General features: G+C 41.7%; 1 protein-coding gene across 4 annotated transcripts in view; it reads right to left on the reverse strand.

The window, feature by feature from the left end:
* WDR24 (WD repeat domain 24) overlaps nt 1-26350 on the reverse strand; it is a 38325-nt gene extending 11975 nt beyond the window's left edge. The window contains exons 1-8 of one of the 4 annotated variants that reach the window (XM_033914643.1): nt 25868-26015; nt 18986-19175; nt 16821-17356; nt 10108-10285; nt 8505-9174; nt 7255-7370; nt 5210-5331; nt 4029-4133 (exon numbers count right to left, since the gene is read on the reverse strand). In XM_033914643.1, coding sequence (XP_033770534.1) covers nt 4029-4133; nt 5210-5331; nt 7255-7370; nt 8505-9174; nt 10108-10285; nt 16821-17356; nt 18986-19134 — 1876 coding nt within the window. In that variant the 5' untranslated portion in view covers nt 19135-19175; nt 25868-26015. Of the gene's footprint in view, nt 1-4028; nt 4134-5209; nt 5332-7254; nt 7371-8504; nt 9175-10107; nt 10286-16820; nt 17715-18985; nt 19176-25790; nt 26016-26286 lie in introns of those variants that run through there. The other 3 variants (XM_033914642.1, XM_033914641.1, XM_033914644.1) reach the window with 3 other exon arrangements.
* Between the last annotated feature and the right edge of the window lie 1300 nt (nt 26351-27650).

Genomic DNA, 27650 nt, shown 5'->3' on the forward strand with positions numbered 1-27650 from the left:
GTTGCCATCGTTTGTAGAATTGATGAAGACGACCCCCAATGCAATGAGAAGAGGAGGGGACAGAGGCAGAACAATGGAGGTTATGCTCTGTAGTAGATGGTCAAAAAGGCTGAGAGGTCTTAGGTGCAGCAGGAGGCTGAGGTTTTTGCTGCCGCTGTTGATGTTGTGGTTGTTTCTTAGGAGGCGCTCTTGTATATGAAGCTGCTTTCTGTGAGAAACACCTCTGAGAAGATGGAAGAGGCCTGAAACCCTTAGAGGTGGAAGGCTTAGGTTTAGGTCGAATGATGGAAGCAAACGATTTCTCATGCTCCGACAATTGTTTAGTAGCTGCCTCGATGGAGTCATCAAACAGTTCATTGCCTTGACAAGGGATGTTGGCCAAACGATCTTGGAGATTTGGGTCCATGTCAATAGTATGAAGCCAGGCAAGCCTGCGCATCGCTACTCTGAAGGCAGTGACCCTTGAGGAAAGTTCAAATGCTTCATAGGAAGATTGAAGAAGATGCATACAGAGTTGAGCCAGAGTGGTGCTGGAACTCTGGAAGTCTATGTGGAGGAATATATCTGAAAAAATCAGGCAAGGTGTCAACCAAATGCTTGAGATAAGAACTAAAAACAAAATTGTAATTCAAAACTCTAGTTGCCCCATAAAAGAATTTTGATACAGGTGGCGGCCAAACTTGTTCATGGTCCTGCCCTCTCTTCCAGGAGGGACAGTGGAATAAACTTTAGCAAAGAAGATTCCACGAGAAGGGACTGATGAGATAGCTGAGATTTCTCGAAGCCCTTACAGTGGACCATCCTGTAGCGTGATAACTTCCCTGGTACAGCAGGGATAGAATAAGGTGTTTTAAGATTTTGTCTGAAAGTTTGAGAAAGAAGTCTTTTAATTGGCAATTTGAGAGACTCCACAGGAGGAAGAGACATACCCATTTTTTCTAAATACTCCGCTGAGTACTTGGAGTCAGAGTCCAAAGCTATATTGAGATCTTTACTCATTTGACGAAGAAACGTAGAAAAAGATACTTGATCTACAGAAGGATGGCCTCTTGAGGGAGAAGATGACTTTGAGGCGCCTCGGAGAGCAGAGAACGAAGGTGAAGCCTCTCTGGAGTACTGATACCTGAGGTCTAAATATGCAGGTAGAGATGATTCGCTGAGAGAAATAGGAGAATCCCTTGGAGAAGAACCAGAGTGGTAAGGTTCTGGAGGTCTCGATCAAGGAATTGGAGGCCTCGAAGAGAAGGTAGGCTTGGAGAGACGAGGCCTGTCTCGAGAAGATGACTGGGCTTGATCGGTACCTCGACTGATGTGGAAAACTATGCCTCGAACCAGGCAGATCTCATTGAGGAGAATGTCGTGGAGACTTTGCCCTATGCCTCGAAAAGGGCAATGCCTTATGTGAGGAAGGAGGGCTGGAGGCTGGAGATTGAGGTTGAGACACCACGGAGATTAAGCTCCTTGCGTTGAAGTATCTTGAGTCATTTGTAAGGATAGTGTGTGTAGACTCCAGACGAGGCACTCGCAAAAACTTGACTCTTTGCATAGAGTGGGTAGAATCAGCTTGAGGCACTGCCAAGGGCTCGACTCATTGTGATACTGCTGAGTGCTCAGACTGGACTGCAGGAAGCAGAGTTGAGGTATGAGTATATTTGGCAAGCATATTACCAAACTCCTGAGACAGAATGATCTGGATATGCCTGCAAATGTGGCACTGAGACCTGAGGATCTGGGACATATAGTGTAGCTATAGTCTCCGAGGAGGAGGAGGAAGAATGACGCTTTGGCTTGGAGACATGCTTCTTGGGCAGCTTCAGAATCACCGCTGGAACAGATTGCTTCGCTACCTGACCTGAGGGAGACAGCGAGGAAGGCGGTCCCTCAGGAAAAGACTTAGTAGATTTACTCGAGGACGAGGACTTCTCAAACAAGGAAGGCTTATGGAGGATTGAGGACAAGGAAGAAGGCGGTAGCCCCGTAGAGGACTTGACTGGATTCGGGGTTGAGGTCAAGACCGGGGTTGGAAGGTTATCCATACCGCCAAAGATCTTCTCTACCTGAACTAATGGCTCGAGGTTGAAGGGTAGCACAGCGAGCACACGACTCCGGATGATGGTCAGGCCCCAAACACTGGACACACCACTTATGTGGGTCAGTGAGGGAGATCGCGTGCTGGCAACGGCTACACTTCTTGAAGCCTGTAACTGGCCGTGACACAGACGGATAAATAGCCACAGTGAAATCGAAGCCCGCAGGTTGAGGGTGCATGACACGAAATAAAAGAAAGAAAATATAAGTTTAAAAAATAAAATAAAATGAAAAACGCGCAAAGAACACAGCAACCCTGTAAGAAAAAAATACACGAGCCGCGGTGAGAGAAGGCACAAAGTAGAACTGAATCTAGCACAGTGTCGAAATAGGACTTCTCGGCTCTGCCGAAAACTGAGAACTGAGGAGATGCGTGCCCTGCGTCAGGCGGGAAGGCACTCGCGCATGCATGGTGCGGCAGTCGTGAACTTTCTAAAGTTCTACAAGCAAGTCTGCTTGTGAGGCTGTCTGCATCGGGGCTCCGTGGATGACATCACCCACATGTTGAGAATATGCTGCCTACTTGTCCTGGGATAATCCTTTTTCTGCCTGGTTTCAGTTTCAGATGAAAGGTTATTTTAATTTTCAGCTGAACATGATCATGTGTTTTCAGTGGATGCCCAAAATCTGTGCTTTGTCCATTTTGTCTTCCTCCCTCCCACCCGGACATCCCACTCCAGCAACCCCCCAACGGGCCTATTTTACAATCTCTGGTTGTCTTCTGATATAGCTGGGGCAGGAGCAATCCCCCATTACCCCTGCCAAGATTGGGGCATCACCAATGTCTTAACACCATTAGACCATGAGGGATGGTAAAGTAGTCTGGGGGTGGACTTACTCTTTATTTTTGTTTGGGTACTCCAATTGCAAGTAGTGCAATCATTACGATATTATACAATATTTTATATGGTAGATAAGAGTGCTCCAAACAAAATTTAGTAGGAATTTTAAGTCTATAAATTTGGGATGATAAGCTCCTTAGGAATTAGCCTCTCTATGGTGTCAGCTGTTATTCCAAGCATGGCAGTCAGTCACTGTAAAAGCACTGTGGCTTTTAGTTTTCATTAACTGTGGTCCATGCAGGTGGAGGCTATTTTTGCTTGGAAGTAAAATAGGGTGTTTCATTATTTAAATTATTTTGGCTTGGATACTGGAGGTTTAGTAGTGGGATGCAGACTACAAGCTCTGACAATCCCCAGTCACTGGTTCACTTTCATACAACCAAACTTGAGTTTTGGTTCTGCCTCTGGTCAAAAGCTTTCAGGCAATTTCAATGGCAGTTCTGATTTTAGCCAAAACTGAACAAAAAAAGCAGTTTTGGTCGACCTCTACACAGGGGGTTGCAAAAATAAACTACCAATTTCGCTATTATAAACTGAAAAATGATGAAATATTCTAATTGAGAATAAGTTATTTTATCAAGCTCCTTATTCTAATTAACAAACTTTGCTAAATAATTATTGTATGGATCATGCAGTTTACAGATCTCTTTATAGATATGTAATTTGTTATAAGTAATAATTTGAGCCATTACACCAATTATAATGTAGTTAAGACATGGTAGAAAAGATTACACTTCTCCCTCCATATTTGTGGTTTCAGCAATCGCAGTTTCGATTATTCACGGTTTTTAGCTTGCTGGCTCCTCCCCTCAGATTACATCAGCTTACATAGAGAAATCACTGATTCCAAGCATTTACAGAGAAAATCACTGATTCCCAGCACTTTCTTCACTGTGTTTTGCCTCTCCTTCAGGAACAGGCCAGGTCTCCCACCATGTTATTTGTGGTTTCACCATACTCATGATGGTTTTTAATAGAAAACAGCAAATAACATATGAAAAAGTTATTCATGGTTTTTCTGTATTTGCGGTTCTGTTAATCCCCTATCACAGTGAATACAGAGGGAGAAGTGTAATTCTGTAAGGGGGTTCCACTTACTATGGGGGTTTTCCGGGTCCATCATATACAGTTCATCTTCATCTCCCTCTACATCTCCAAGCAGATAATCTGTAGGAATGTCACTACCTTCAGTTTCCTCATTCTCTAAGAAAAAAACAGAAATTATATACTCTTATCATCAAACTGTAGACTCAGACCACAGACACTTCCTTACTTTAGTCATAATAAAATCATAATAAAAATAAACCAGTCTTCACTAACCAATTTAAACACAATACTAATCTTTGTATAATATGGCTCAAGAATCTCAAAATGTCAGAACTACTGCAGTCTTTGAGGCGCAGAAATGAAAAACTGAAGACTGATATGGAAGAAAAACACCCTGTTGCTCTATGAGAATCAAATTAACACTTCAAGTGCACATCTCTAGGATTACATACTGTCCTGCAAAAGACAGGGAACCTAGAAAGACCACTTCTAACCAATCTCAGAAGCAGAAAAACGGTAGGCTCAATAAACATTCCACAAGAAGCCTCATTTGGGCCCATGTGGCAAGAGACACTTCAACTGAAGCAGAAGGGGAGCGGGGAGCATGGAACATAGGATTTATTATTGAACTTAAAGCTGTGGTCTGCCCTCCATGTGGGTCTGGCCCCACGTGTGTTTACAATTGATAACATACAGTCCAGATGTCTACAGAGTGACTTCTCTATTGAAGTGCTGATGGGATGTCAGATTCCCCTCTGAGCTATCGTGCTCAGCAGGGTTAATTCCTCATTCTTCCCTCGTGACACACTTCATTAAATTGTTACTTTCATATTCTTGTTAAATTTCTTAAATATTTCATCTATAACCTAATTCATTGAATCTTTTAGTAGTATAAATTCATGATTTAATTTCACCACTTAGCTTTTCAGCTGTTAATGTTAATCCCCTTCACCAATGCGTTTCGTTTCTTTGTCAAGGCACGGGGAACTACATTACTTTTTATCACTCCTACAGCCGCCAGCTTTTCTCAGAGGGGAATCTGACATCCCATTGGCACTTCAATAGAGAAGTCACTCTGTAGACATCTGGACTGTATGTTATCAATTGTAAACACACGTGGGGCCAGACTGTAGACTCTGTAGACATCTGGACTGTATGTTATTGTAATATCGTTAAGAAGAATTAGAAGTGAGAAAGGATGGCTCATTTACAGTTTGTGAACAGCTTATTACCATCATTATTAATTAACGTGGTGGCTGGATCCATGAGGATATTTTCAGAACGACTCTCCCCTTTGCTGCGCTCCATTCGGGATTCACTGACTATCCCAGGAGGTATATCCTTCATGTTAAAGCTATAAAAAAAACCAAAACCAAAACATACTGGTCTTTCTTACACCACAGTAATGTATGTCACATATACAATAAAAGAAAACCTGCCTGTTCAGGAGTCACTGGAGTCTTAGATATCACTAAACACAAAAAAATAAGAGAAATATGCTTCCTTTCTAAAAAGCTTACTCTTCTCGGCATTGCAATGGAAACTGATGCTCAGAAAGCTGTACAATGTAACTTGAGATAAAAGGATTAGAGATATATGAAGTAATAAGAACATAAGAACATAAGCAGTGCCTCTGCCGGGTCAGACCACAGGTCCATCCTGCCCAGCAGTCCGCTCCCGCGGCGGCCCAAACAGGTCAAGACCTGTCTGAATCATCAGAAGGGGCTCCCTTGCCACCTTGGTTTCCCATTTAAGTCCTGCCTTCCTATCGAAGTCCTAGCCCTCCGGTCTTGCACATGCATGACCTGGTTAGTTTATACTCATTACCTGGTTAACTTCCTATACTTGTGTTACATCCCAGCTCCTCCCTCAGTATCCCACGATCCCTTTATCCCTCAGGAATCCATCCAATCCCTGTTTGAATCCTTGTACCGTACTCTGCCTGATCACTTCCTCCGGTAGCGCATTCCAAGTGTCCACGACCCTTTGGGTGAAAAAAAACTTCCTTGCATTTGTTTTGATTTGCATTTAATAAGAGAAGAGAATTCTCCAGTGCTCCACTGATGGGTTTATGTTTATTTGGTTATATCCCCCCTTTAACAAGGTGGGTTACAATCCCGCTCTCACAATAAGCATTTCAAACAGACATTTCGGTGTCAGGTCAAAAGCGCGCCGGGACAAAGGCGCGCCCAGACAATTGAGCGCAGCGTGGAGGTGCACGCCGCTCTAAATTATTGTTTTTAGGGCTCCGACGGGGAGGCATGGGGGGGACCCCCCCACTTTACTTAATAGACATCGCGCCGCGTTGTGGGGGCGTTGTGGGGGGTTGTAACCCCCCACATTTTACTGAAAACTTAATTTTTTCCCTGTTTTTAGGGAAAAAGTTCAGTTTACAGTAAAATGTGGAGGGTTACAACCCCCCAAACCCCCCATAACGCCGGCGCAATGTCTATTAAGTAAACTGGGGGGGTTCCCCAACAAAAACCCCCGTCGGAGCCCCTAAAAACTGTAATTTTGTGCGGCGCGCACCTCCACGCTGCGCTCAATTGTCGGCACGTGCTTTTGTCTTTCGCGCCGTTGTCTATGAACCGACATTTCAAACAGACACACATGTAAAAATTTCATCAACATATTATATGATTTACCCAATGAAACTGCTCAACACCTATGCTTCTTTTTGCAAAAGAGATCATATCATGCTATTGATTCGCTGTTTCAGCACTTAATAAATGCACCCTACATTGCAAAGATGCCTCATGTAGATACAGGGGTGCACGGAAAAATGCTCACAGCAACTTCATAGTTACCAAAAAAAACCCAAAAGGAGCTAAGCAATGCATTCTGCACTAGAGACTGCAGTAATAATTCATCACCTGCTCCTGGAGAGAAAGCACCTTAAGTTCTAGTGCTTAGATATATGGATAGCCCAATAAAACCTCTGAAATTCAAGTTTGCTAAGGGAAGCTGCTTTAGAATTGTGTTTATTGGCCCTTAAATGACAAAAAGCTTCCAGAAGAGTTAAGTGCTGTAACCATGTCAGAACATCGCCCCCAAATGTGGCTGAATGTGTGTTTCTGAAGTACTAAAGTGCTTCAGTGCTCACATGAATGGTATATAGCAAAGCACGTTATTACTGTGTCAAACCACCTGCCTCTTAATTTTATCACTGTCCAAGCTAGTTCTGCTACCTTGTAATATAATAGTTCCTCTGTTCAAGAGCTGCAAGATGCTAATCTCTCTCTCTCTAGTCAAATGACAGACATGCTTCCAGTTTTACCTGTTCATAAGTGGGAGGGCTGTGCCACTCTTCCCCATACTGTGGTTCAAGTTGGCAGGTGGCACAGTTCCAGGAATGCAGTATATAATTTTCAGCATTGTCCATGTTTGGGCAACCTGTCTCAGGAAAGTGAGATTTAAAGGGGTAAGGGAGGGAGTAAAGCACCAAGAGTGAATGAATTAGGCCACTCAATACCAGTAAAGTTTAGGTAACAGCACATACAAACAGCATTATAAGATTATAGGCCATTCCTTATTTCTGCCCCTACAGAGCTCATCTGGAAAAGAGTTGAGGAAGTGGTGTCATTCCTGTCTGTACTTCTTGCATCTTTCTTTCTCTGTATCTAGTCCATCTAAGTGGATAGCAATGCATTCTTGAACAATTAAAAAAAAACTCCAGAACAAACCTGGGTGCACTGGGGGAAGATTTCCATGGGTGCTAGCTCTAATGACATATTAAGATCTACCTCTTTGGTGGTACAGTGCCTTATGATCATGTGAGCTTTCTCACTGCAATGTGCTTAAGGTGCCAGCCAGGAAGCCTTGAAACACATAAGAGCAAGAAACCTCATATGAGAATTCAAATACAGTAAACCCTAGATTTAACGGACTGTTCAAGGGGGGGGGGGGTGTACGTTAATTGTGATTGTCCGGAAAATCCGAATGTCCCGAAAATGACGACGATATAAGTGAATATTTTGTTTACACAGCTTTTCTTTTGCTTTATGAATGTTTTGACAGCATATTCTTCACAAACACGAGCCACAGATACACCTGATTTCAATTTCTCGATGAGATCCAATTTTTGTTTAATACTCAAGTTTGTGTGTTTTTGGTTTTTATCCATGACTTCGCTCTTTGCTTAATTTGCTGCCGTAAACAAATCTTTCTGTTTTAGAGGCTTGTGAATTTTCTGGCAGTGCGCATGCCCAAACTTCAATTCTCAGAAGTGCCTGATGTCGAATATTTTGTCCGTTAAATCTTAAGTCTGGATAAAAGAGGTCCGGATAATCAAGGGTTTACTGCAATGTTGAACATGGAAAATACTTCCCCAGATTTACTTCAGCACTCCCCCTGATCACTTAATGTCACATGAAAGTAAAGATCCTACCCTCTTCTCTAAATGGAAATGGTTTAATCAAGAAAGATGAAGGGATTCTACAGTTAGAATCCTCTCTTTGAGTTGAGACTGACACTCCCTGCCAAAACGATCTGAACAAAGCACAGCCCCAGACCAAAGGCAGCATTTACCTGGTAACGGCCAAGCGCACTGGCTATCTTGGCATTGTGGTCACACAGCTCTGCCAGTGGTCTCCCAGCTAGGACATACTGCTTGGCTGTTTCCACAAACCAGTCCATAGAGCTACTGTCTACATCTGTCTGGAAGACATTGAGGCCACTAGAAATGTTCTCAAACTGTTCTGTGATGTCTGGCTTTCGCAAGAAAAAGATAGGGTGGCGCCTGTCACCCAAATATGGCTTGCGGTTGGAGTCCGAAGAGATTAGACTCTCTTTGGCTGCAAATGCAAGGTCCCCAAAGAGGCCATAACATAAACCTTCAGGGTTGGCTCGGTCAATGGGCCGGCTGGCATCTTTGAAAATGTGCTGGTATAAGGTACTGTCTTTGGAACCGGACAGGAGGAAGAAGGGGTCATGCAGGTGACGCCAAACAATGCCCGTGGTGACATCCTTGTGCTCTTCAAACATGGCAAAAGGGATGAAAGGCCGACGTACATCCCATACATAGATGTTGTGGTCCACCATCATTGAACAGGTGCCAATGTGGTACTTGCGCTCTGGTCGCCATTTTACCCGTGCCACAGAAGCAATCGTCTGCACACAGTAGATTTCCTTAGCTCTATTCGTATTCATATCCCAGACCTTCACCATTTTGTCTCGGCCTCCTGTGGCCAACCAGCCCCTAAAAGATGAGGCAAAAGCAGCTTATCAATCTGTACAATGGTGCTCAATAAAGGACCTGATTTACTATGCTTTATTTCTATAGATACAAGATGCATCAGGCACATAATGTTATAAAACAGATGTGGTAATCATTACAATAATTTGTTAATGGCTCCCAGATTTTAATAAAATTCTTATAATTACCATGTTGTATAGCTAATGATCTTTTCATTTTATATATGTGACAAAGTGAATTCCACCAAAACAACCTATACAACATGGTAATTATAAGAATTTTATTAAAATTTGGGAGCCATTAACGAATTATTGTAATGATTAAATGCCATTTTTTTTTCTATTGGAAGATACACCATCTAATGCTGGGAGGGGGGAGGGTCACATTTTATTGTTTATCTCAGAAAAGAATAATGGGTAGGGGGTGGGATGAGGGTTAATTATAATAATACATATTATAAGATACAGTAATAAGAGTTGCAAGTGTTGTACTTTAATGTTGTTTATTTAATACTTGTACACTTGATGAAAGTTTGAAAATGAATAAAGAATTTTAAAAAAATAAAACAGATGTGGTACAAAACATGCACTGGTAATGCAGTAAACTAACAGACAGCGCATCACAAAATAACCAATAATAAGAGCCTTCAGTTTAATTTGAGTTATTACTGCTCTGCATCTGCACTACTACTAACCGTTCAAATACCAGTCTACCATAGTTTAAGGTATAGATGATTAATTATATACATTTGCCAGTGATTTATCCCTTGAATCTATAATAAATTTCTGTGAGGAATCAACTACCACCCCCTTGTTCTGTATAGGCTACTGGGCTATGCACCTTCTTTCTCTGATACCCCTTTCCCCCAATATAGACACAGATACTACAACAGCAGCTGTTGTAGACAAAGTCTGAAATGACCCTGGTGGCACTCACCTGTCCTCAGGGTGCCAGTCGCAGCAGAAGACTGGGCCATTATGGGCTGTGAACATCCGCTCATAGCGGTCTGGCCGTCTGATATCCCAGAGTTGCACATTCCCATTCTCAAAGGTTGCAGCAAAAGTGAAGTAATCTCGGATGCTGAACTGGACATCTCGTACACTCTCTGACTGACCTGGGGAAGAACAATTTGAAGGTGGTGTGGCATTCACAGAAATACATTGTCTGCAATGCAATAACTATATATGTATATAAGAAAATAAATTACTGCTTCTGAAGTTAAGGCATGCAAATTCAATCTGCAAATCTGAAGACAATGTACACCTGTCCACTCAAGTTCAGCAGTATTTTTCTGTCCCTGCAGGGCTCATAATCTAAAGTAAGTACCTAGAGAAGTGCCTTAACCCTCCATTGCATCAAGATAACAAGGAGGTGCAGTGGGATTCTCTGGTTCTCAGCTCACACTGCTCTACCCGTTAGGCTACTCCTCCACTCAACAAGAGAAACATTCTTACCCCACACACGCTGTGAAATATTTCAATTCTGACATCTAGAATACCAACTGACATCAACTTAAATATTGCTTTCAGGAACTGGGTTAGTACTCAGTGGCAATGCTATGTATACAGAGCACCTTAATCTCTGGGAAAGTTGAGAGGGGTGGAGGCAACATTCATGACTCCTGAAAAGGAGACCCATTCTTATGTAATGGCAAAACAACTAGTGTCTGGATTTAAGGCCAATGACTGCAAGGTAGGTGCACTGCTATTTGGCTCCTAGCTGAGGGTTTTTGCCGTAATAACTGAGCAAGATGAGCTGGAAAAGTTACATGAAAATGGAATAAAATTCACAGGTCACTGTGAATAAAGGACCACAGTGCTGGGTCCTAGTCCTAGCTCCAAATGAACATGAGGAAATCACCAAAAGTTTTACTCGTCAATTACTGCTGAAACAGCTAATAAAATCTCCCTAAATCCTTGGAAATATCCATGCTTGAAATATTATACTAATCTAATCTGCAACATTGGTTGTGGGTGTGATGAAATAGATTGTTTTTGTTTCTGAAATCATGAAAACATTTTAAACTTTAGCCTCTCAATCTGGAAAGCAAAAAGGAAGTTACATGAGCTCACCATAATTTAGTTAAACGAAAACCAATGTGGCTGGGTAGTGATGACCCATTCAACATTGTAAAGGTATCACGACAAAAAGATTTCTAGTCTGCCAAAACACTAATCTTGGATATAGCCAATCACCATCACATCTCTCACAGATGTAATACTTCTGGGGAGATTCTGCACAATGCAGAATTAGCGCAGAATTCCCCTCCAGCACACTGTACACAGAATTCTGCACAGCAACTGACATGGTAAGCACCCCGCCCAGGAGTCTTTAATGAGGGACTTTGTCAAAAGCTTTCTGAAAATCTAGATACACTGGAGTTCTGAACTTGCACACAATAAAAATCTATCTAAAATTGTAGATTTCCCCAGACTTGACAGATGGATATGGAAAATAGCAATGTTACTTACCGTAACAGTTGTTATCCAGGGACAGCAGGCAGCTATTCTCACTAGTGGGTGATGTCATCCGACAGAGCCCCAATGCGGACGTCTCACAAGCATACTTGCTTGAAGAAACTTCAGAAGTTTCGAGATGCCCGCACCGCGCATGCATGAGTGCCTTCCCGCCCGATGCACTGGGCGTGTCTCCTCAGTTCAGATAGCTAGCAGAGAAGCCAACCCAGGGGAGGTGGGTGGGACGTGAGAATAGCTGCCTGCTGTCCCTGGATAACAACTGTTACGGTAAGTAACATTGCTTTATCCCAGGACAAGCAGGAAGGTATTCTCACTAGTGGGTGACCTCCAAGCTAACCCCAATGGGATGGTGGGAGAGTTGGCAACTTAGGAGAATAAATTTTGCAATACTGTTTGCCCAAACTGTCCATCCCGTCTGGAGAAAGTATCCAGACAATAATGAGAAGTGAAGGTATGAACCGAGGACCAAGTGGCAGCCTTACAAATCTCCTCAATCGGTGTCGATCTGAGGAAGGCTACAGAGGCCGCCATTGCTCTGACCTTATGGGCTGTGACTTTACAGGGAAGGGGTAATCCAGCCTGGGCATATTTTAAAAAACAATAAAACGACAGAATAGAACACACGATAAGAGAAAAAAACTCAAAACCGCGAGCACTAGAAGGCAAGAACAAGGGTTCACTCAGCGCAGAGTTGAAGCAAAACTTCTCAGCTCCGCGGAAAGAAAAGAACTGAGGAGACACGCCCGGTGCATCTGGCGGGAAGGCACTCGCGCATGCGTGGTGCGGGCATCTCGAAACTTCTGAAGTTTCTTCAAGTAAGTATGCTTGTGAGACGTCCGCATTGGGGCTCTGTCGGATAACATCACCCACTAGTGAGAATACCTGCCTGCTTGTCCTGGGATAAAGTATTTTAGCTTCCTGATTTTAGATACTACTTGCCATCTTTCAGAATGATCACCAATGGACTCGTACTTTTCAATCTTGGTGCTGAGGGAGGATAGTGCCATAATGGAGAGACTTAATTAATTCTTTGCTTTGATCACTAACAGCAGATCAGCAATTTCATGTTTGAGTTCTTTCAGTACCCTGGAATGTATATCATCTGGTCCAGGTGATTTATCACTTTTTAACTTGTCAATTTGGCTTAGTACGTCTTCCAAGTTCACCGAGATTTCTTTCATTTCCTCCGCATCAACACCCTTGAAAACTATTTCCAGTTCAGGTACATCTCTTACATCTTCTTCCATAATGATCAAAGCAAAGAATTCATTCAGTCTCTCCATTATGGCCCTATCCTCCCTCAGCACCCTTTTTGCTCCTTGATCATCCAAAAGTCCCATGGTTTGTTTGTTTTTTTGTTTGCTTCTAATGTACCTAAAAAAACTGTTACTATGAGTTTCTGCCTCTTTGGCAAGTTTCTCTTCATATTCTTTTGTAGCTTTCTTTATCAGGCCTTTTCTCCTTTTCTTCATTTGGACCCCTCTTCCATTCTTTAAAGGATGTTTTTTTGGCTCTAATAGCCTCTTTCACATCATCTTTTAACCATGCTGTTTCTTGTTTTCTTTTCTTTCCATCTTTATTAATATGTGGAATACATCTGATCTGGGCTTCCATGATGGTATTTTTAAATAACATCCATGCCTAGTTTACAATCCTAACCTTTGCTACCAATGTGAAAAAAATTATACAATTTACAAAAGGGATCCAAACTTGAAACAAAAAATCAGGGGCGAATGACAAATTTATAAACAGAAAATTGTATATACAGTATATAAAATAATTATCACTAACCAGTCAAGAGCAACACATACTACTGCAATATCAATATCAGAATGGAAAGCACTTGATGTACCTAATCACAAGTTTCTAGCATGAAAACCATATGATTAGTTTAACATGGATTGACCTACAGTATAGTGGAAAATTTGGGATTCAAAAGAAAAGCAAATCTATGATTAAAATGCATTGTGAAAAATGGAAAAAAAAATGTGCATTTTGAAAATCACACCAGATTTGTATGACTTCACCTTACCAGTTCAGTTTAGCTGCTCTTTGCAATCTTCTCACCCTTTCTATTCAATATTGCCTCTTAGATTGGTTTACATGATTTTGCTGTTTATTTTCAGTAATACCAGATTTGTATGATTAGGTTTGCTTTCTACTGAACCTCCAAACTATTTACATTTTCCACTATGGATCTATTAACCTCTCAATCTCTATTGTCAATCTGTATTAATCTCATCATATGGTTTTATTTTACCTTTCGACACTCCTCCTTTTGTTTTTTCCCTATATGTTCTCTCTTTTTACTTGAAAATTGTAGTTCTACCCTGTTTCCCTTGTTGTTTCTGTTTGTTTTTAAATTGTTTTTAATAATTATTATTGTTTTAAATGATGTATTTTAATCTCATATTTGTTTTTAAGACAATGTACACCGCCTAGAAGGCTGATTGGGCGGTATATGAAATTTTAAATAAACTTGAAACTTTAGCCAATCTGTTATATTCCATTTTATAGTGCGGTTATAGTGTGGACAATAAAGTTTGGAAACTTGTGATCAAGAACACAGAATCGGTGCTTTCCATTCTGATACTGATAATAGTACTTCTTGTCCAATTTGCCTGTCTTGACTAGACAGTAAGCTCTTTTGAGCAGGGACTGTCTATTCTATTTGCTGATGTACAGTGCTGCGTATGTCTAGTAGTGCTATAGAAATGATAAGTAGTAGTAATATTTATTTGCATATAAGGTTAATAATTATTAGATTTTTAAATTTTATTTATTTAATTATTTATATACCACTTATAATCTAAGTGGTTTACATTCAGGTACTTTATCATATTTTCCTATCTGTCCCAGTGGGCTCAAACTCTATCTAGATAATTTTCTGCTTTTGTTTTATTCATTTAAATATGCAATATTGTGTTTTTATCCCTAACAAACCCCCTCCTTTACTAACGTGTAGCGTGGGTTTTAGCGCCGGCAGCGGCGGTAATTGCTCCGACACTCACAGAATTCCTATGAGCGTTGGAGCAGTTACCGCCACTAAAACCCACGCTATGCATTAGTAAAGGAAGGGGAAAGCTAACAAGCAAAATATAGCCATGTCAATTTTTATCAGCTGGTTTTAAGATTATTTATTAAAAACTGAATTTAATTGGACATATTTTGCATTGGTGTTGTTTCTGCTTTGTGGTGTCCTGTCTTTGTGCAGCAGTTTGTCTCTCTTCTTTTGTCTATTCGCTGTGGGTATCCTAAAAACCTGACTGGCTAGGTGAGTCTTGATGACTTGAGTTGAAATCCACTGAATAAGGCTGACTTTGAGTTAGAAGCTTGAATGAAGAAGTGGAATACCAGGGTCAAAAAGTTTTATATTTCTGACTAACAGAGAGTCCTGCTTTGAAAGGCCTCTCTAAGTGGAGCTCCTACAGAAAAATCACCCCACAACACCACAGAAATAGTTGTTCTGTAAATCTGCAGTCAGAGTTAAGCAGCAACATGACAATTTTAAAAGTACAATACTTACCAACAGTGGGGTTAAACAATTTTAATATCACCTCCCCTAATATAACTAATGAAGAGGTAAATACTTAATAACTATTTCACTATATATAAATTTGATGAATTAAGTGGGGCTCAAAACCCAAACCTTTTTTTATTTATTTCTTCGGATTGTGCATCGCACATACCTATACAAGCTCTTGGTGACATTACAGAGGAAGGGGTTAGACGAAGGTAGGGAGGACTATGGAGGGCAGGAAGGAGTGGAGAGGAGAGAAGCATGTAGAATATTTCATAGAAATTCCTAACTTTACAGATAGGAGCACCATCTTTGTAAATGATATCTAAATGAATTAAAGTAATATGTAAAAAGGAATAGAAGGGAGGAACCGTTAAACAATAGAATTCAGGGAAATTCAATTAATAAAATAAAAAGAAATAGGGGTAAAAACAATGGAATAAAATTAAAAATAATTCATAAACTGGAAAAAAAAAATCAAATAAGTCTGAGAGAAGTCCAATTTCCTGAAGTAGCTCTGTTTCCTCAGCATATTTTAAATAATCCAAACAGCAAAAGTCCAGATGGGACAGATATCAGCTCAGGCTTTCCAGCTGCTGCAGCCCCGACTCGTCGCTTCCAGGCAGAAGATGCACAGAGATAGAACAATCCAGCGCTGGGATGCACTGCTCTCGGTGGGCGGCGGATGCTCATGGGCAGCTCCCAAAGAATACAGTACTGGGTCAACCAGAATGAAACAAGCACTATTTATCACTGCATCAGTCCGCTATCCTGAAATAAGTAAATGAACTGTCTGAATAGCATTAAGGTCTGGATTCTGCAACCGGCACCACTGTCTGCGGCTGGATCGCGTGTCAATTGCGCCTGTGACAATGGTAAGTGCTGGAAATGTAGGCCAAGGTTTTCTAGGCCTACATTTCTGGTGCCTACCTTTAATGCGAATAGCCTAATGCCACTTCCAGCGAAAGGCAGCCTAAATCACCTACAAAGGCGCAAGTATGGCACCTTGAAACTCAATTAAAAACATTTAAACAGCACTTTTTAAAAAAATTGAGCTTGGGTACCTAAAATAAAATTGGCGCCGGTTAGCAAATCCGGGCCTAAGTGATTAAAAGCACTTAGATGAATAGTCTTGAACTGGTGAAACTTCCTTTGCTGATTGTGCCACAATTCATTTACCTCCTCTTTTACAAAAGCCAGCAGTGTGAGCCAGCATGGTAAATGCTCTGATGCCCATAGGAATTGAATGGGCATCAGAGCATCTGCCGCACAGCACTCAGCTACGTGGCTTTGTAAAAGGGGGCCTTATTTATTTCAGGACAGCAGACTGGTATAAAGATAAATAACGTTTGTTTCATTCTGGTTGACCCAGTGAGTGGAACTAGGTTTAGGTTTTGAGCACCACTTAATAATTCATCGTATTTATATTTCGTGAAATAGTTATGTATTTTACCTCTCAATAATTGGATAGAATTTTAAAGTACTGCAATTTGTTTTCAAGGAGTCTGATGTTCATTAAATTTCTCTGTTCCAGAATGAATAAGGAAGGCCTAATTTAGAGACAAAGTCATTTTTTAAGCCTTATAACTTAGTCCTGTTTTGCAGTCTGACAGATAAACTTAACTTATGGAATCAAGTTAAAATATTCTTACCTGAGAAGGTGCTGACAGAATCCTTCTTGCGCAGATCAAAACATTTCATGTATCCATCCTGAGAGCCACTGAGCAGCATATACACTTCAGTGGGGTGGAAGCACACCTTGTTGACTGTTCGCTTGTGCTCAGTAAATAATTGGTCCTGCTTGTTCCGGGATGGCTTGCCCAAGTTCCAAGTTACCACAACACCATTGGTAGCTGCTGTGGCCAGCAAGTTCTCATCCATCTGATGCCAGACTACATCTGCACAGCTGAAATTCAGAGAAGGTCTCCTTCCCACACGTAGGTTAAGCTTCTCTGCAAACTGCTCCTCCTCAATGGAGTAGATCTTGAAAATATTGCGGCCAGCGACCACTACTTGGGCAGCATCACGGCATACGCTGATAGCATTGGCGGGGGCATCCAGATGGCAAAACATTGTGCGGCCAGTTATGGTGTTACCACCAAGAGCTGTTGTTACTCTTGCCATTTTCTCCATGGTCAGTCTCCTCTCTATCCAAGTTACAAGCCCCTTTCCAGACTCCTCTCGAGACCTGACAGAGGGAATGTTTGCAACTCATATGTCTATGAAGCATGCTAAAAAAAAATCCATTGTTTTTGAAGTAGTTTAACTATTAATTAAAAAGATAACCTCTTCAGAAGGTAAGAAATCCAATTCTTTGATCTTCATTAAAAAGCCATTTAATTTTAATTTTCAGTTGTTCCTTTAAACAAGAATATTTCAATGAAAATGGCAGAGCAACCATGATTTGCTCTTTTAATCCATTTGGGATCAACAGTCCAAAAAAAAAAAAAAGCCCCAAAAACTATCCTAATCAAAGGTTTCAATTCATGATCGGTTTAAAATAGCAACATTTTGTTCTTCAGGCCAATATATGGATCAGGGTCCACCTTTCACAAATGAGAAAAGCAGGTCAGAATGTAAAAACTAGATAGGAAGTAAAATTATGATACTGAAAGATTATACTTGGATTTGTTTTCTCCATACAGGCAATCCCCGGGTTAAGAAAAGGTTCCGTTTTTTTAAACCGAATTTGTATGTAACTGGTATCCTAGTATTCTTCCCACTTGCTCCACCTCCTTGAGGCCCCTCTTACATTTCTTTCCATCCATCCCACTGTTCCTTCTTCATCACCACACCCAACATTACTCCCTCTCTTCCCCATGCACCTCTACCTCACTCCTCTCCCACCACCATGTTCAATAATTCTCTCTCCCACCTTATGCCCTATAATTCTACTCTTTCTTCATCTCCCCATGTGCACCATCTCTCTTTCCCTCTCTCAGACACCCAATTCTCCCTTTCTATTCCCTCCTTCACCTCAGCATCTTTCCCTCTATTCTTCCATCCCATGACCAAAATTCATAATCCCCTCCCTCCATTCTGTCACAAGTTCATGCCAAAGTCTGTGCTCCCTCCCTCCTGAGTCCCAATGCACCTCTCTCCCTCCCTCCTGAGTTCCAACATGTCCCTCTCCCTCCCTCCATTCTGTGCCCCAACTATGTGCCTCCCTCCGGCAGGTGTTTACCTTCTTCTGGCCAGTTCCCTCCTTCTTCCAGCTGCAATCGTTTCTCTGCACAAAATCACGGAAAGCGGCTGAGCCGGAAGCCTTCCTTCTGACGTCAGAGGGAGGGAGAGAGAAGGGCACATTGGAACTAGGAAGGGAGGGAGAGGGACGTGTTGGGACTCAGGAGGAAGGGAGAAGGGCATATTGGGACACCGAAGGTAAAACAGGAAAATCCCCCCCCGCCCCGTTTGTAAGTACAAGTCTGACCTGTTGGATGTTCGTAAAACGGGGACTGCCTGTATTAGTTTTATGTAGAGTTGTTGGTATGATTAAAATATTTAATAGCAATTAATCTTACGATTACAATTTTTAATCTTCAATTGACTGATCCAGCATTCACTGGCCCTGAGAGCCTTCCTGCAGCTATGGAAACAGAAAGTTGCATCAAAGGAGGTGGGATACGGCTATAGAAATGCTTTTGGGGATGACAGAAGCAGCCTGCTACCATTGCAGATGCTGCCCATGACCCAGGCAAGTACAGCAATGACAGACCAACTCAATCCATAGTTCTATTTTTAAGATCATAAATTAACATGCAACACACTAGTTTTGGAGACTGTTTAGGATTACAATGTAAATATGAAATGTTCTTACCCTGGCCTAATATTAGCTCCATAGCCATCAGAAGTTCTATTATTATGCAGAAAAATGTCAGGGTTGGTATAAATAATATGTGAGTTTTGGAGATCTTCCTTTGATGTGGCTGAAGGCTGTAGGAAAGAAGTATTATATATCATCGCCATAATGCAGGAATTTCCTTAGTGGAGATCTTCAAAGCAGCATTCTGGAAAAGTTGAGAAAGATTCACTATGGGACAATAGACTAAGCTTTTTTCTCATAGATACATCTAACCTTAAAGTACTTTTCATAGCCTACAACCAACCAACCAACCAACCAACCAACCAACCAACCAACCTACCATCTAACAAGCAGAAGGACCAAGAGGTGATAAAGAGAAAGGGGATGAAATTTGGATATTGTCTTTTAGTCATTACAATCAAATTGGTTTACTTATACACAGATATTTAGTGGCTGGAGCAAGTTTCCAAGTTTATTTAAATTTTAATATACCGACTATCAACGTGTACCTAGCTGGTTTACAAAGCTAAAAATATTAAAATAAATTTTAGAAGGAGGATAGGGAGAAAAGACGGGAACATTAAATAGACAAAATACGAATGAGGGTGAGGAGGGAGGGAAAAATAATAATTATATTTTTAAGCACATTACGCCATATCTTTGACAACTTCACTGGTTGCCAGTTGTATTTAGAATCCAATACAAAGCAATTATGATCTGTCACCAATTTCTATATCGCAAAGTAAAGCCTTAGGACATCTACCCCATAAGAAACATTTACGGCCTCTTTTACAAAGCCGCATGGCAACAGCCCCGAAGCCCTTTAAATCTCTATAGGCTTCGGGCCGCTAGCGTGGCTTTGTAAAAAAGGCTGTTAATAGAAAAAAGTGGGATGATTAATATAGAATATATAATGAACAATTTCTAATTAAAAAATATTTAAAATAGTTATTGGTAGGTGGCGGTGGGCATAAATGATTATAAATTCTTACATGACAGGAACTTGAAATGATATATATATCATAAGAGGTTCTAAAGATCGATGTCTGTAATATTTAGGATACGCCCACCACCAGTTTTATTGCTCAAAGAAGAAAACAGTATATATAAAAAACAACATCGTTAAAAATGTTTATCATGGAAGTGTTGTCATAATGACAGTCAGAACATGATAAGAAATTGTTCATTATATATTCTATATTGATCATCTAGGTACCAATTTCTATATGGCACGATTCCAGAATTCTTTAAGAGTAAGATATCTAGTTATCAACCAAGATCACTGCGTTCAGAAGTCTGCATTGTTGAAAACAAATGTCAACCCAAAATATGCAGAAACCAATGCAATGACCTTTTCATGTGCAGGGGTAAAACTATGGAATGCCCTTGTTGGCCAAATTTGGAAATGCAGTGACAGTTCATTTAGAAAACTGTTAAAAACACAATTATTTGTTGATGCATTTTTCTGAGTATTAACTGCTGTTAGAATTAATGCTGTCTGTTTCTACTTGTCCTGATTTGTTTTAACATTTTATGTATGTAACCATTTTGTAAACTGTTTTGATATAAAACGGTTTAGAAATTTTTAAAATAAAAATAAATATTATATACTTTTTATATGAATTACTTTATAGGTATTCCTCCACTGGGTTAACAGTAGTCCTAATAATGTGGACTAGAAATTTAAGTTGGTGAATGATTCTTTTTTTGTTTCTTGGAAATGATTTGTAATTGCTTACAGTTTTTATTTGCTGTAATAAATGAATAATCTTATAAATAAAAATTAAATAAATACTTGGGCCCAAATTCTGTAACCAGCGCCTAAAGTTAGGCACCTATTTTGGAGACGCCCAACTAGATAGGCACCAATCTAAATTGAAGAACAAGCTCAAATTAAGCTTTTTAATCAGCACTGATTGAAACCTAGGCGCCTATCAAGAAAACGCGATTCTGTAAAAAGGCGCCTTTAAAAATTTAGGCGGCCTTCAAAAATCGTTTGGGCGCTTCTCATAGAATTTGCTCTTTAATGCCACCTGTTCTATATCTTCCCTACCTCCTCAAAATCCACCATGCGAACTTGGGCCATCTGACGATGTGATAAGTCTTCCTTTTGATAAGTATCTTAGCCTGTGTTTTTGGAGATTTGATTTCATCTCCTGTCCACTGGTAAAATTCAGAGGGGGGGCATCTGAAGGATGTTAAGGTCACCTGAAGAAGGGACCTGTGTGGTTATGAAAGCTCTTGTATCACATTTTTTGTTGGTCCCATAATGGGCATCACAACATATTAAGGGCTCCTTTTATAAAGCCACGCTAGGGCCTTAACGCGCGGAATAGCGTGTGCTAGCCGCTACTGCCTCCTTTTGAGCAGGCGGTAGATTTCCGGCTAGCACACACTAATCCGGTGCGTGCGTTAAAACTGCTAGCGCGGCTTTGTAAAAGGAGCCCTAAGACTAAGGTTTGTTTATGGCATTATAGTGTTATTTTCCTTTAAGTTTCCATCAGGAAACTTATGGAACTCGACTCCAGAATCATAAAGACATAAAAAGGATGGAGTCGGTCCAGAGGAAGGCTACTAAAATGGTGCGTGGTCTTCATCATAAGGTGTATGGGGACAGACTTAAAGATCTCAATAGGTATATTTTGGAGGAAAGGCGGGAGAGAGGAAATATAATAGAGACGTTTAAATACCTACATGATGTAAATGCGCATGAGTCGAGTCTCTTTCATTTGAAAGGAAGCTCTGGAATGAGAGGGCACAGGATGAAGTTAAGAGGTGATAGGCTCAGGAGTAATCTAAGGAAATACTTTTTTACAGAAAGGGTGGTAGATTCGTGGAACAGTTTCCCGGAACAGGTGGTAGAGACAGAGACTGTGTTTGAATTCAAAAAAGTGTAGTATAGGCATATGGGATCTCTTAGAGAAGAAGAGATAATGGTTACTGCAGATGGGCAGACTGGATCGGACATCTGGTCTTATCTGCCATCATGTTTCTATGTTCTATCTTGCAACTGATGAGTGAGCCACATATGGTCTCTTTTACAAAGCTGCGCTAGCGGCTGCACTGCGTTAACGGCCCCAAAGCCCATAGAGATTTAAAGGGCTTCAGGGCTGTTGCTGTGTGGCTTTGTAAAAGAGGCCTTATTGTATTAAAAACAGAATACTTTATACAATTAACACTGAAGCTAACTAAATAAAACATTAAGGCCATCAAGCAGATAATGAGTTGTCCAATAAAAAATAATCTGGCAAAAGTTATTTCATTTGGGGGGCTCTAAAAGTCATCTCATAGCAGCGATACTCAGGTGCAGATTTAGCAGGTCTAAGATAGTTGGATAAAAGTTTCCATATATTTTTAATTTGCAACATTCAGTAGTGCTAAAATAACCAGATTTCTTACTAAAAATCTGCCTAATGACAGCTGGAAAAGCCATCTGGTTATCTTTAAGTATAGAGATCCTGTTGAATATTGACCTCAAGAATTTTGAGTTTTCTTGGTATTCAATTATATGTCCTTTGGAATGGAAAAATCAAGAACATTCTATTGAAATTTATTTTTTGGGAGCCACATTTGCTTTTCTGAGAAAAACACTGTTCAGTTATTCCTATCCATGCTAGAAACATATAGCTCAGGTGCCAGTCACAAGGTGGCTTGAAAGCCATTATGCCTTAACCAAATCAGAATGTCATCTTTCTCTTTGTATGCTATATATTTAAGGAGATAAACATATAAGATTCCCTGTTTAGTTCACATGCAGCTGTTGCCCAAACTTATCCAGGTGCTTGTGGCCTTTTGGGCTGATCCTCTTCTATCACAAACCAGGCAAATGATGTGAGAAAAAGGGAGGATTAAAGGGAGGACATTACATATAATACGGCAGAGGTTCTCAACCCAGGGCTAAATGCACTAAAACTTCCAATCATCACTAAACAAGCTTAGCGACCGATCGTATATGCCAACTCGATGCTCTAAACAGGCCCTACATTCTCCGATTCTGAGCGTCTGACGAGGTCATTAATATTAAAACCAGGCATCCAATCAATGCTCTAAACTTGCATGCCAGAATCAGGTTGGTAGGACCAACCCAGAAAAGCAGACAAGTGTCAATCTGCCTGTTTTTTCATTTTTTTCTAAGCTCATAGATGTGTATCTTGCCCATAAAAAAACATGCCATGCCACCGCCCCCTCCCCTTCTCAATGATGGTCCTTCCTGATGAGCCCCCCCCCCCAAATTGCAAACCACCTTCCCCCGTGCCAGCCAAAATCATAAGGAGGAATGCCCACTCTCTCCTGCCACCATGGAAACCCCCCTTGTGCCAGCCAAAATCAGGAAGAATGCCCACTCCCATCCACTCTGAAACCCCCCTGAACTGACCCATCCTCTCTCACACTCTCCTTCCTACAAAAAAAAAAAAAAGGCAGGAGGAATGCCCACTCAGGGTCTTAAGCGTCTGAGCCAATCTCAGTGATACAGCCTGATTGGCTTAGATGCCTAAGGCCCTTCACCTGGGAGAGGCTTTGAGCGTCTGAGCCAATCAGGGCCTTAGGCCCCTTACCATGCATTCCAGGATGTACTTGGAAGGGGAAGGGCCCCCATTTTGCAGTGGGGGCCTGAGGAGCAAGAGGGACTGGGTGTTTCTCCTGTTGCCAACTAATTTACAGATATGGGAGGGAGGGTTTGGGGGCCATCTGGTGGCAGGAGGGAGTGGGCATCCCTCCTGATTATTTTTTTTTGTAGGAAGGGCAACAGGAAAAGAGGTCAGTTCAGGGGTGCCTTACCGGGGGGGGATCCACAATGGGCAGGAAGAAGTTGGCATCCTTGCTGATTTTGGCTGGCACGGGGGGAGGGGGAGATCCACAGTGGTAGGAGGGCGTGAGCATCTCTTTTGCCTCCATTCTGGTTAGGGGGGGGCACTGGGGGGGGCTGTCATTGGCCTGGGAGGGGTGGGGGTGGCATGGGCATTTTTTGTAATGGCTCAGATATTGTGTGTGTGTGTTTAACAAATGCACAACATCTGTGCCAATAAAAAAAGAAAAAAAGCCCCAACAGCTGAGTGGCAGGAGGCTGCTTTGGGGCTTCCCCTACCACTCAGCTGTTCGGGCGTCCCCACACCGGCTCTGCGCATGTGTGCAATCGCTCTCAAAATGACTGGTCTGACGGGAATTATGGCAAACCTCCGTGCAAATCATTTGCATGGAAACTTGTTGGAATGTTGATCGCTGTTCCACAATCGGACAGCAGTGATTCGCATGGTCTTAGCAACCGTGTTTACTGCATCTAGCCTCCATTCCTCGGGGCACATCCAGCTATTCGGGTTTTCAGGATCCATATCCTGGAGGCAGTATATGCAAGTCTCATGCATTTTCATTGTGAATCCTGAAAACTGACTGGCTGGATGTGACAAGAAAGCTGGATTGAGAGCTACTGCAATAGAGTGAGCTTAAAGAACTGCTATGGTGACAAGCAGAGAACAGGGTTTGTGTCGTGCTTTTTTTTAGACCAGGAAGGTGTTGACTTGGAATACAGTTCCAAAAGTCTGAAAGAAACACTTTCCAATTACATGCTAGTTGGAATTGGCAAAACTACAGCCTTAGCACCCTGAGGTTGTGGGTTCAAATCTCTCGCTGCTCCTTGTGACCCTGGCAAGTCACTTAATCCCCTCATTGCCCCAGATATACTAGACAGAGTTTGAGCCCACCGGGACAGATAGGGAAATATGATAAAGTACCTGAATGTAAACCGCTTAGGATATAAGTGGTATTTAAATAATTAAAAAAATAAAAAATATTGAGGTTTATAGTACAGTACATAGCAAATAACTGATTTTACAATTAGACCAATAGTGACATTATGGGATTTGTAATATGTACTAAAAGACTTGACTTAGAAGGGAAAGACAAATGTGGTATATGGCATATTGTACAAAAGGTTTTATCACATTTCCCCCCCTTTTACAAAACCGTAGCATGGTTTTTAGTGCAGGCAGCGGCAGTAACAGCTACGGCTGGCGCTAAAAATTGCGCTACCGTTTTGTAAAGGGGGGGAGGGTTTATGATTAAAGATTTAAAGAAGTACTTATTTACATAAGGGGAGGACAGACTACATTTCTACATCTCAGCACTGCAAAGCTCTTGTTGTAACTAAAAGCTGAAATTTTAACTACCTGCTAAAATACAAGGATTTTGAATACTATAAAAATAACAATGACTTGCTTTTTATTTCAAAAGGAGGGGCAAGGCAACCAACATTTTTGTGTATATCGCACACAAAAATGAGGGCAATTTCAAAAAGCTATTTACAAGTTGTTCACTCTTTCTATGTAAATAGTACACACTGATGGTCTTTAGAGTTTTAATGGTCATCAGGATCTGTTTTGCTTTGACTACAGCTGCTGTTCTCAGAATCTACTGCCCTAGGCAACCACCTAGTTTTGCCTAATGGATAGGCCAGTTCTGATTAGTCTCCAACAGGACACATACAGCACTTAGAACCGTAACATCTCATACAGGCATTCTGTGAATTCTGCTAAGAAATGCGAAAGACTCAAAAAACCAACCATCAGAAAACAAAAGGTTTCATGGTTTCAGCTCTTTCATGCTTCCCTTCCTTAGCTGAATCACACACAGGCAGATGTGAACGTTTGCAACAGGCGACCAAGCCTGAGCACCACTGTAAGCCCCAACCTTCTTCCTAGTCTTCCCACTTTTGTAGTATTTAAAGATCCAGCCTGTACTTCCAATGCCTGTTTATTTATTTCTATATCTAAAACCTCTGCTTAAAAACAAATCTATATGCAAAGGAATATCCAGCTTTCAGTACTTTTCTTGAGAGGTCTGGAGTCAGCAAATCCCGGAAACCGATGGACTTTACACAAAAGAAAAAGTTTATTCTCTAACCTCCAAACTGCGCCTCTAAAGTGGCTGGCTGAAGTTTTCAAATCGTGGAAAGAAAAACAACCACCACATCAAACCATGAAACGCACAGAAAGAAAAGATGGCGACACCAGAGTGAGGCTTGAAATACACAGAGAGAGGCTAATGGAACACAAGAATGAGTCTTGGAATGCACAAAGAGACGGCCAGAACACCAAATGGAGGCTTGGAATGCACAAAGAGGTGCCCAGAACACCAAACTGAGGCTTGGAGTGACAGAAAGGCAGACCATCAGACAGAAGCTCGAACGCTCATTGAATGGACAGCGAATACCACCCAACAAAATATATACACTGTAAAAAAAAGTAGCCGAAAAAACCGCAACTGTAAAGAATTTCCCTCAGCTGGCCTTCAAAAGTAGCCCAACAACTGGAAACACTCACCGCCTATAAAACCGGCCGCTGTTTCCGGTTCTGCAGTCATTCTACTGCGCGTGCCCCTTACGCCTACATTTTCTGGAAAAAAGGCGCGAAACTTGTGTTTTGTTTTAAGATGGTAGCATAGATTGAGGACGAAGGTAGCAGAATACCTATTTAGTTGGATATAAAAAAGACAGATTTACTGTCTCATTTCTAATTATTGCTGATGTAGGGTTACCATATTTGTGAAGACAAAAAAGAGGGCTTACCAGATGTCAGGGTTTCTCAGACATGTCCTCTTTTTGAGTCTGGGTGGCTTTATAATTTTATAACTTTTGTCTGGGAAAACCAGATATCTAGTACTCCCTAAGCAACTTGTGCACCTATCCGGAGTCCCCCCCCCCCCCACCTACCTATTCGGAGTCCTTCCCCTTGCTCACTTGGTGCGGCTGTAAGTCTTTGGCCATTGGCAGCGTGACTGAGGTAAACACACTGCCTTTGGCAACCCAGAAGCTTCTCCTCTGCTACTGCTTCCTGTCCCCGCATAGGTGGAAAGCAGTAGCAGAAAGAAAGTTTCCAGGTCGCCAGAAGCAGTGTTTTTACTTCAGTCATGCTGCCGACGGCCTGAAGACATACAGCAATGCCTGGTGATCAAGCACCATATCGGGGGGGGGGGGGTGTATGTGTGTGGTGTGGTGGTAAGAGAGATGCTGGACCGCGGGGATAGGGCGAAAAGGGAAGGAAAGATGCCAGACCTCCAGGGGAGGGAATGGAAGGACAGATAAAGATGTCAGACCACAGGGGAAAGGGAAGGAGAAAGATTTCAGACCATTGGATGGGAAAGGTGGGGGGGGGGGATGAAGAAGAGAGAGATGTCAGACTAGGGAAAGGAAGGAGTAGAGAGGGATACCAGACTAAGGCAGAGGAAGGGAAAGGCAGAGATGCCAGACCGGAAAGGGAAAGGAAAGAGGGGAGAGAGATGCCAGATTGTGGGAAGGAGAGATTAAAGATCCCAGACCATAGGAGGGGGAAAGGGGGATGACAGATGTCAGACCATGGGAGAGAGAAAAAGAGGGAGGAGATGGTACACAGGGATAGAGAGGAATGGGAGAGAGGGAATACATGCACAGGGATGGGGAAGGGAAGAGAGATGGAAGAAATGTTGTTTCCAGTGCAATAGGTGAGACATTCTAGACAGATAGGTAGTGTCCCCATAGCTGCGTGCCATCTGCAGAAGGAATCCACTCTGGATTTTTCCTTGTGCTTCTGTTGTACTTCACTGGGCTCCTTAGCTCCACTTGCAGTTCTTCCCTTTTGCATACGTGCCTGCAGGAGTATTTGTTCTGCTCTCCACATTTTATTTGGTGTACTTTTTGTCTTTTTCTCGA

Source organism: Geotrypetes seraphini, chromosome 11 (genome assembly GCF_902459505.1).
Source record: "Geotrypetes seraphini chromosome 11, aGeoSer1.1, whole genome shotgun sequence".
In the NCBI taxonomy this organism is placed as follows: Eukaryota; Metazoa; Chordata; class Amphibia; order Gymnophiona; family Dermophiidae; genus Geotrypetes; species Geotrypetes seraphini.